Source organism: Durio zibethinus, chromosome 22 (assembly GCF_047325235.1).
Source record: "Durio zibethinus cultivar Kanyao isolate XHJ-2024 chromosome 22, ASM4732523v1, whole genome shotgun sequence".
NCBI classification, from domain to species: domain Eukaryota; kingdom Viridiplantae; phylum Streptophyta; class Magnoliopsida; order Malvales; family Malvaceae; genus Durio; species Durio zibethinus.
The window spans coordinates 1614814-1625750 of record NC_143183.1 but is presented as its reverse complement, the minus strand read 5'-3'; the positions used below and the strand labels follow the sequence as shown (position 1 = coordinate 1625750).

At 31.2% G+C, this 10937-nt stretch overlaps 1 protein-coding gene and 1 long non-coding RNA gene across 3 annotated transcripts; one reads left to right on the top strand and one right to left on the bottom strand.

Annotated features, from left to right (window-relative positions):
* Nucleotides 1-516: 516 nt before the first annotated feature.
* Nucleotides 517-3859, bottom strand: LOC149512430 (uncharacterized). The gene is made up of 5 exons (XR_016332133.1): nucleotides 3517-3859; nucleotides 3097-3284; nucleotides 2726-2783; nucleotides 1619-1855; nucleotides 517-633 (listed from the first exon to the last, which is right to left on the bottom strand). It is a non-coding gene; the product is annotated as an uncharacterized LOC149512430 (long non-coding RNA).
* Nucleotides 622-2414, top strand: LOC111307223 (G-type lectin S-receptor-like serine/threonine-protein kinase SD2-5). Of its 2 annotated transcripts, XM_089751980.1 has the most exons (3): nucleotides 622-970; nucleotides 1052-1111; nucleotides 1207-2414. In XM_089751980.1, exons 1-3 carry the CDS (start codon nucleotides 728-730, stop codon nucleotides 2209-2211), a joined length of 1308 nt encoding a protein of 435 aa, XP_089608106.1. In that variant the 5' UTR covers nucleotides 622-727; the 3' UTR covers nucleotides 2212-2414. The 2 variants fall into 2 exon arrangements, with proteins under 2 accessions (XP_089608106.1, XP_022760972.2); XM_022905237.2 differs by having other exon boundaries at nucleotides 627-1111.
* Nucleotides 3860-10937: the final 7078 nt, after the last annotated feature.

Below are 10937 nucleotides of genomic sequence, written 5' to 3'. Positions count from 1 at the left end.
ACTCGAACTCATTGCTGTCCCAAACACTGTCCAACTTTTTTAATTTTCACACAATTAATCTATTGCCCAAGTGTTTTTTTTTTTTTTTTTTTTTCTTTTTTTCAAGTTGTTAAAATGCTATTCATGTAGAAATTGATAAATTTTCTTTAATTTTTATGAAACAGATATTGAAATCCGATTCATTGAAAACAAGTAAGATTCTTGTCTTCCAAGTGGAGGAGCAGGTTATTAGTAGTTAACAAAGGAAAAAAAATCAGATAATTTGACTTACAGTTGATAATGGATTGACCAAATTTTGCTGGCTGGCACTTGAAAAGCTATAATTACGTTAGGTTTTATGTTAATAAAAAACCTTCAATGGCTTCACATGGGACAGCCTGTGCACAACAACCTTCTGTTGCTTTACCTTTTTAGTAGGCACTTTAACCAGACACAAAATGAGTAATTAACAATCCTTCCTGCCTTAATGCCATCAATAATAACCCTGCAGCCATTTGTGTCACAAGTTACAGTGCAACAATGAAAGGTTTGTCCCTTTTTAGAAGTGGGGTGGAACTTGCAATAAGTTAATTCTCAGGCTCATGCCAACCTTTTCTTTCTCTTTCTCTTTCTCCTTCTTTCCTTGCTTTAATCCTGTCATGAAAAGAAGGAAAAAATAAACGAATTTCTTTTGCAGCAGATAGAAAAATTCAGTCCCACAAGTGAAAATTGCAATTCAGTTTCAGTCATGAAGCTCATTCTTTGTAGTATTCTGATTCTATTGGTTAATCATGGAAGTTGTGACTCAGCCATTCATGTTGGCCATAGGATAAGCCTTGCAGTCCCCTTGGAATACAGTGATGGATTTATTGGGAGAGCTTTCCTGATGGATTCTAACCAGGTGGAACCAAATTTTAGAGTTGCATTGAGTGCTGAAGCTATCAAGGGGAAATATTCATGCTCCTTGGAAGTTTTTCTAGGAGATGTGAAGGTATGGAATTCTGGACATTACTCCCAGTTTTTCACCTCTGATGTATGCGTGCTTGAGCTTACTGAAGATGGAGATTTACAGCTGAAGGGTCCGAAAGACCAAGTAGGTTGGCGAACTGGGACTTCTGGACAAGGTGTGGAGGTAAAATAAAAGTACTAGTGCTAAAGGAACTACCCTGATGACTTTGCATGGTCAAATTTAAATGATGTTTTTGTATTTGTATTCTCCTGATGCAGAGATTACAAATCCTGAGGACAGGTAATCTAGTCCTTGTCGATGTTTTGAACCGGATAAAATGGCAGAGTTTCAATTTTCCAACAGATGTAATGCTCTGGGGACAGAGACTAGATGTAGCTACTTGGTTGACTTCATTTCCCAGGAACTCAACTTCATTCTACACTTTTGAAATCCAACACAACAAGATTGCTCTCTACCTGAATTCTGGTAAGTTGAAGTACTCTTACTGGGAATTTAAGCCTTCCAAGAACAGAAATATCACATTTGTTGAATTGGGTTCTAAAGGGTTAGAGTTATTCAATGATAAACATAAAAAAATCGCGCAGATTATTGCATCATGGAGACTTCAGCCCCTGAAGTTCTTAGCACTGGGAAATAAGACGGGAAATTTAGGACTCTATTTTTACTCACCTAACACACAAAAATTTGAAGCCTCATTTCAAGCCCTCAACTCCACTTGTGACCTTCCTCTAGCATGTAAACCTTATGGCATATGCACATTCTCCAATGCTTGTTCTTGCATACGGGTTCTAACAAAGGAAAATGACTTGAGTTCTGATTGCAATGAGGGAATTTCAAGACAGTTCTGTGGTGGAGCTGAGGTAGAGATGCTTGAACTAAATGGTGTCAGTAGTGTACTCAGAGATGCTGCAAAAATGGTAAATGTTAGCAAGACGGTATGTGCAAGTTTGTGTTTAGATGACTGTAAATGTGTTGCTGCATTATATTCATCCGGAGAAGGGCCCATGAAGTTTCAAGAATGCTCGCTTTACAGGCTTGTTGCAGGCATTAAACAGGTTGAACGAGGAAGCGGATTGAATTATATGGTTAAGATTCCAAAAGGAACCCGTGACAATCACAACGAGCCTAGTTTGAAAAAATGGGTCTTGATTGTCGTTGCAGTGGTCGATGGTTTAATAATCATACTGGTTCTGGGAGGGCTTGCTTACTATTTCATTCAAAAAAGAAGAAAGAACCTATCAGGTATTGACAATAACACTTGACAGCAAGTGATTGATTTTTCAGCAATTCTCATTGACAATTCCAAACCACAGTGTAATTCTTTTCTGTCAACAGAGACAAGGAAACAGAAATTTGGTTGTTTTTGGCATTTTTTTTCATTGACCGAGTTATGCAATTACACCCCAAATACTTTAAATATCAGTAATAGCTGGAGTTGGATTGCAGTAAAGCAAAATTTTAAGATCATTACACCCAAACCTAACATTAGATCCTGTTTTTTATTCAATGTCTGACTCCAGTTATTAAGACAAAGACAAAGCCAAAGAAGATGAATGCAGGCATCACTAACCAAACTTAGACAAATTTCTATTCTATCAGTTTCATATACCGGCAATGTAAGCTTTGGCACATGGCAAGAAAGGGCTGAACAATACATCATAGAACTGTCCAAAAATGACATAATGTTGAAATATTTCTCATTGAAAGACCTCAAGGGGGTGAATTAATGCAACATGCAACAAGCAATTTTCACATGCCTGTGTAAGATATAGATACCTTGATAGCAACCTTAACTTCTGATGTGAGGCATGGACATGTAACTCTTCTCGTCACCCTACAACACAATGGCCAGAGGCAATTAAACCAAAGTATTGATCTGGAAAGCTAAGATTGCAGAAACAAAGATAACTACTAGAACAAGTTATTTACTACCAATTACAGTTTAAGCAATGTGATTGAATTATTATTATCAAATCAATACCAGATACTTGGACCCTAAGCTGAAAATTACTTTTATTTTATAAGATAGCCTAAGGTACATATTGATCAGCCCAAATTTTAAACAATGTATGCGAAAAGCTTATCAAATATATAGTACTAACTGATTAAAAACTAAAAAGATGCATGATTGATCTTCTCATCTTTACCAGGTCTAAGGAAAGTTTAGATGAGCCTGGAAGTGAAAACTGTCTAACTTAGAAGTGCAAAAGTGACTGGATGAATCTGATTAGCAAGATTACTCTGATCTGATTCATGTTCTGGGGAAGCATGGGGAAACTCCTTTAGTGAAGACGAGTGATTGGACAATGTTTCTTAAAGGTGCTAGGAAGCATCCCTGCATCACATGAAATAGCAGCCAGAAGCCCAGAATATAAAACCATGAGTTCAATTACACAAAGAACATACATTCTGTAAGTCATAGTTTGCCAACACTTGGGCAGAAACAAATAAAAAGTTCATAAAAATACAATAATTTCAATACAAAGCCAGCAAGAAATAGCAGTAGTGCAGTCTATATTCCTTGGTACTAGCACCTGTGGAGAGGCAATTAGATCTCAATTTCATACCATCTATGGCAGAGCAGAAAACAACTCTCCTGTTATAGGCAGACCAGCCAGTCTAAGCACAATTGTCCCAAAAGCATTTCCTTTAAATGGCATATATGATCACTTAGATTAAAACTCTAATCTCCACCTGATCTGAGAACCTAGGAAAATTTCAGTATTTCATCCGAAACCTGTTTAGATAGGGACAAGAAAATAGATATGGTCCCAAGTCTCAATCGAGTGATAAGAGAATGAGCAACTTATGCTGTCACAACAAGCCTTTCAATTGCTAAGTCTGCTCAGTCTGGGCCATCCTTGCTTGTTTTATGTCTCGAAGCACCCCTTGCAATGCGAGACTGAGAAGCTGGCCTTACCACTTCATCCTGCTTAACAATGACAGGGAAACGGTAAGTACTCTATAATTAATTGCAGATTAAATTTTCCAGCAAATACATATAATATAAAATTAAGTTCTTGATTGCCCACCTACTAATTCTTGTTGTTATCTTATAACGTGAACAATTTTTTTTTAGGAGTACACTGCAAATAAGTGGAACACCAATATCACTATATTCTGACAGAAACCCATTTATGATTGCTAGTTTATTTTTTATATAATCATTTATATTTATTAATTCAAATATTAGATTTTATTCTTTATTCACGTGGTTATTGCAAGTTAAATTTTAAGTTAATGAAAAATGTTTAAATCCTTTGTTTGATTATAAAAATTTTACCATTAAAATATATATTGAAAAGGAACATTGTTTTATTGATATAGTATGATTATGTTGACTTGAAAATTTTTTTTGGGTAATTAATTGACTTGAAACTTTGATTGAACGATGGTTCGAGTAATTAAGTTGTTAAATTCAATAGTCATTTTATGAAAATATTAATTATATATAATTAAAAAAATGTAAAACTATTTTGACAAGATATCCACCTACATGAATGCAAATTTATTTAAGTTTAGGGTTTAAGATTAAAATTATTAATTTAGTTTTATGCCATTTTGTAATTTTTATACGATTTATATTCAATTAATTTGATTACTGTATTTTATATTTTATTTATGTAAATCATGCACGTCAAATTTCAAATTAATTTAAAATATTTAACTATTTATTTTATATAAAAAATTTTGTTTTGTTAAATATAAATTGAAAAATGTTGTATTCTTGATCAATATGATACACATATTGAATTAATTTAAAATTTTACATGCACGATAAATATAATTATATTATTAAATTCAACATTCGATTTGTAAAAATATTAACCATATGTGAAATTATGAACATATGTAAAACTAAATTATTTTACATTGATATAACAAGATTGCTCATCTTTAATTTTATATTGATATAACTTCATATCCTCTCATTCAATTATAAGAATATTATTGAACCAATTTTTTTTTTTGGATAAGTTGTATTTTATTTATCCTAAAGAAGCAATAAAATTGCTACAGTACATACACTCCATATATGCAATCAAATCATATTCTAACTATTATACAATATACCTTTATCTATATTCCACACATCACATAAAATCTTGTTGACTGGATCAACAGAAATCGAATGCAATCCATGTAATCGAGTCCTAACAGCTTCTTTAATCAGCTTATACACTTGTTCTTCTGTTCCTTATTTATTCTTGAATAATCTGTGGTTCTTTTCTCTCCATATATAGTATACATGAGCATTCCAAGCAATGCGCAATACTACTGATATCAGTGCCTTGCCTTTTATCCTTATCACTGCCCATTTCAATTCTTCAGTCCACTCCCCGACTACTCTGTCAATCTTGCATGATTGTAATACCCTTCTCCACACTATTTTTGCATATTCACAACCAAAAAATAGGTGGTCTCTAGATTCCCTCCCATGTTAACATAGGTAGAATCTTTCAGCCACCTTCATTCTCCAATTTTTCAATCTATCTTTTGTTGGAAGCCTATTTAGTATAGTCATCCATTTAATCATTGAGTGCTTCGGGATATGATACTGAAATCAGATTAGTCTGTGCCACTCAACCTTTCATTGCTTAGACCTTATCTCATTCCAAACCACTATAATAGAACAACCATTGCTAGGGACAGGCCACACCTCAATACCATTTTCCTATTTTATGAATTGGCGTGCAATAATTCAGAGTTGAAGTAGTTTCTTCCAGCCCTAACTGTTACCCTACTGTGGTTCAACTTACCATATACTTCTGCCTTTCAAGACATAGGCTTCAATCCAAACTATCCATATAGATCCTGTTTTTGAGAAAATAGACCAAATATTCCTTGTCATACATGCCTTGTTCCAAGTTAGTGTGTTTTTGATACCCAACCCTCTTTCAGACTTACGGTGGCAAATAGCTTCCCAGCTGACTTTAGCTCTTATGGCAGTTCCTTCTTGGCCTTTCCAAATGAAGCTAGAGTAGAGCTAATTGATCTTTTTTAACACATGCTTAGGCAATATAAAATGTTTACATTAATAATTGTGTAAGTTGAAGAGTACTAACTGGATTAGCTGTAGTCTTCTAGCATAAGATAAGTACTTATTAGTCTAGCCTTTAATCCTAGCTGTGATCTTCTCAAGTAATGAAACATAATTTTTTACAGTGAGTCTTTTAGTGACTAGTGGGACTCCTAAGTATCTGACAGAGAGTAAGCTTACTTTGAATCCTGTGGCTTGTTGAATTGATTGGATCTTTTCCCTGCCTATTCCTGTGGCATATATCTCACTTTTTCGCAATTTAGTTGCAGCCCTGAGAACAAGGAAAAGGCTTATATAACTTCATTGACACCAATGATTGAATCCTTGCTTCTCTTTGTAAAAATCAACAAATCATCCGCAAAACATAAATGTGTCAGCTTGATCTTCTTGCACTTAGGATGATAGGTAAACACTCCAAACTTGGCAGCTTCATCTAGTATTCTTGACAACACATTCATTGCTAGAGCAAATAAATATGGGGAGAGTGGATCCCTTTGCTTTATTCCTCTAGCACCTTGAAAATAGCCTACTAGCTCTCCATTAAATGATATAGAAAACATTGGGGTTGTAATACAATTGTTAATCCAGCCTATAAATTTTGAAGTCAATCCAATGGCTGCCAAAATGTTATGGATAAAATTCCAATCCAATGTATCGAAAGCCTTTTGCAAATCAATCTTTATGGCACACCTTGGGGATAATGTGGTTCTACCATATCCCCTTACCATCTCTTGTGCCATAAGCACATTATCTGTGATGCTCTTTCCTTCTATGAAAGCACTTTGACTTTTGCTTATGATAGTTGGCAGGATATTTTTAAGCTTATTTGCCAAAATCTTGGTAATGCACTTGTAAATGATAGTACAACATGATATGGGCCTGTAATCTCTAATCCTGCTTGGATTTGCACACTTTGAAACTAATGTGATAATGGTTGAGTTAAATGCAGAAAGTATATGCCCAGTTTAAAAAAAAGTGCAATATAGCATTTGTAACATCCTCACCAACAATGGACAAATATTGCTTGAAGAAATGGGCTGTGTATCCATTAAGACTAGGAGCTTTTTCACTATTCATAGAGAACATAACAGTTTTGATTTCTTCTTTCAACACTGGACTTATGAGTGCATCTTGATCTGTAGAAGATATTGAAGCTTGAAGAAGTTCAATTAAGAATTCTTGTGAACAAACTTTAACATAAACATACTGAACCAAAATTGATATCATGGTATTTGTGTATTTGCTCCTTATTCCAATATATATATATATCAAAATATCAAAAAATATATATTTATATATCATAAAAAATAAATTTAAGAGTAGGCTTAATAATTTAAAACACAATATAATGATATAAAATAAAAATGATATAAATAAAAAATATAAAAATAATACAATATAAAATTTTAATAAAAATTATATATAAATTTAATAAAATTAAAAAAATATATTCTACATTATAAATTATAATACATAAATTTTATATAAAATATAACATAAATATATAAATTATTAATATTTTATATAACATAAATACATTAATTATTAAATTAATCGATCACAACATCACTTCTATTGTGTTTCCCTAGCTAATCCCAAATGTTATTGTGGAAACCTACCTAAGCTATATGTCCACAAAAAGTTTGTCAAGGGAGCATGATCTTGTGGTATCCAAGGAAGTTCAAATGTCTTCTTGTCTTCGCCGCTCACTATTTGCTCATATAAGCTTCCTCGGAAAAAGAGGCCAAAAGCAGCCTTCCCATCAGTGCGCAAGGGAAAGATTGCCCAAGCAATTATTGGTCGCACTTTTCAATCTGTGCTTTATAAATTTATTACAGAAACAAAATTCATCGTCGGATCATGGATTTCTATGCCAGTTGAAAAAAATTGAATAAAGTGCATTGTATTAATAATCGGATTAAAAATTAAATCGATTGGATGTTCGGTTCTTTATTTAATGAAAAAGATTTGTATAAAATTTTATCAGCAAAATTCATGAATTTTTTTATTAGAAATGAAAATAAAAATCAAATTTGAAAATTAAAATCAATAAATTAAAAGATCTCATCATATAAATTAATCATGTAAAATTTTAAAAAATTTTAAAAAATTTTTGATATATTTATTAAATAGACATTTTTAATAAAAATATTAATAAAATTTTTACTGTTGAATAAGTAACGATCAAATTTAAATTATAAATAAATTTTTATATATTATTGATTTTCACATTAAATTTTATCAATTTAAATTTTTTATCAAAGTTTTTATTTATTTATTTTTAATAAAAAACTTTACGAACTTCATCTATAAAATTTGATATAAGCTTTTTTCCTATTTAATCAGTCTATCAAACTAATGGATTGATTCAACTAAAGCGTTAATTATAATTTAAATGCATTTTTTATTATTAATATGATAAATAGATAAATAATAAATACATATGACTTGTAGTACATTAATGAAATTCTAAAGTTAAATTGTATCAATTATAAAATATTTTTAAAGAATAATATTTTAAATAATAAAAATTGATAAAAATATAATTAAATTCAAGATCCATTTTAATTTAATTGGACTTTAATTGTTTTGATGTAAAATCGATTATGTCAACCTTTAGAATCGGGCTGACCACTGATTTTCGATTCAATAGTTTCAACCCACCAATTTCCTCTAATTGTGACAACAATGATTACGTGTATAGTCAACCAACTACTTTAATTTGTCTCTAGTTTACATTAATTCAACCACCGAAAGAAAAATTTTGTGAAACTATTACTAATCCATATCTAATACCTTTTTCCTTTTAAATTTGATAACTAATATAAATTGTACACATATGCATTATTTTCTTTGAAATTTTATTTTTTTCCAATTTAATTTTCATGAAATTTGTACCGTAATTGTTATGTTCTTATACAATATTTTTATATCATCAATTATTATGTGTAATTTAGTCCTTATATTGTAATATATGTATGAAATTTGTGTAGTTATTATATGCATATAATCTTTTCCATCTCATAAATTACACATGACTAGATAATTTAAAGAGGGGGAAATCAATTTAACAAGTATGTGGTGATTGATCTAACCAGTAAAGTATTATCATATGGTCTAAATTTATACATTCTGGCAAATTTCCGATGTGAAATTAGGGCCGTTACATCTTCACAATATATTATGGCTTCACGGGCAGATGGTTTCAACTCGGCTTCGTTTGGATGTAATCGGAGCCACGGTGAGATGCGATTACTTTCCAAAAATCAGCAAAAAACCACTGAATAGTTGTTTGGATCTCCAAAGCACAGCACGAATGCTTGACTTTTCCTCCGTTTGGCCACTAATCATTTTTGTTCGAGTGATTAAACGCAGCTCCCATCTCCTTTTTATTTGTTATTTTTTATTTTATCCTTTAATTTATATTAAAAGACAAATATATCTCTATAGGATAACTTTTTATTTTAAATTTATAAAAAAAAATTATTTAAAAATATAAAATAATTTTATTAATTTAATATAATAAAAACATTTAATTATTTATTAATTTTATAAATATCAAATAATTAAAATTTTTTATTATATAATTTTTAATAATAATTTTTTTATTTTAATTCATCTCATTATCTCAATTACATTTATATTTAAACACATATTTCACTATTAATTTAATTTTATTATTATAATAATTAATTTCATTATTATTATTATTTTAAATTTTGTTTAAATTAATTTCACACTCTATTTAAAATACATTGAATCTATAATGGAGTCTGCAATTCAGAATCATTTATTGAAGAGGCCTTATCAAGCTTCTACTGTAGGCTGTAGATGAGGAAGAGAAAGGTCTTTTTTCTTCTCCTATTTTGTGGGGATTTAAATATCCAGTTCAAAGTAATAATTTTTAAGGTCTAGTGGGCTATTGTCCCTACTCGGCTGATCTTGGTAAAGGGTAGGATTCTTCGTCCTCATTTGCTGTCATCATTTAGCTGGAGGATCCCACATGTGAGGAAATGGTGACGACCTGAACATTTTGTACAATATATAAGCTGCATACGTACATATATTATATGATCAGATCTTTTTTTGCCCGTGAACCTTAATGTCACAACCATATCTCACGTCACAACAGGGAGACATGGCTTTTTCTGCCACCTGGACCCCTATGCTTAAAACATCACTTGTCAATCTCTTGGAAGGAACCCATCACCAATGCCAACAAAGCCTTAACCGTCTGCAGTAAAAAGTCATCTTTCATCTTTCTTTACCATGAATGATAATCATAGCTTAACATTTGGCCTCTCATAAAAAGTGAACAGAAAACAATAGAATTAATTGATTTGTTTTGCACAAAAACACCTGGTTGAATGATGATGTGAGCTTTATGTAAATTAAAAGTATTTGGTAATCAGTAGGGTGAGTAATTATTATTATTATTATTATTATTATTATTATTATTATATAATAAGCAGTGTCCCCAGACATTGCATACAGACAAATTCATTTTCTATTTAATATTCAACGTTTCTTTGAGGGGCTATTTATGGTGTTTTAGTGCAGATACTTGCAAACAATCACAACTACACTTACAGTCTCTTCTTCCAATGCATTTTTTTGTCAGACTTAGGACAATTCTCTGTAAAAATGTCCTGATTTTTCATAAAGAATATATTTGTTGGATTTCTTCCGTGAATTTTTTTTTTTTACCGAATTAGAATCTTTAAAATTTTTTAGATTTTTTTGAAGAACTTCTTATGTTTGATAAAATAAGATGTCTGAACACATTAATCTTTCTTAAACTTCAATGTTGACATATAGATTCTTAAACATATGTATTGGTTGTAGTAGACAAGTAGTCTATGGATGTGGCTCAATCCTTGTGCCATTCGAAGATGAAACAGAAGTCTACCAAATTAACCTTTCATCTGTCATATATACCCTTCTCAG

Bases quoted from the DNA above. Each gene is read 5' to 3' on its own strand.
- LOC111307223 (XM_022905237.2), top strand. From the start codon at position 728: ATGAAGCTCATTCTTTGTAGTATTCTGATTCTATTGGTTAATCATGGA. The intron at 1,112-1,206 runs GTAAAATAAAAG...CTCCTGATGCAG, and splicing joins CTTCTGGACAAGGTGTGGAG to AGATTACAAATCCTGAGGAC.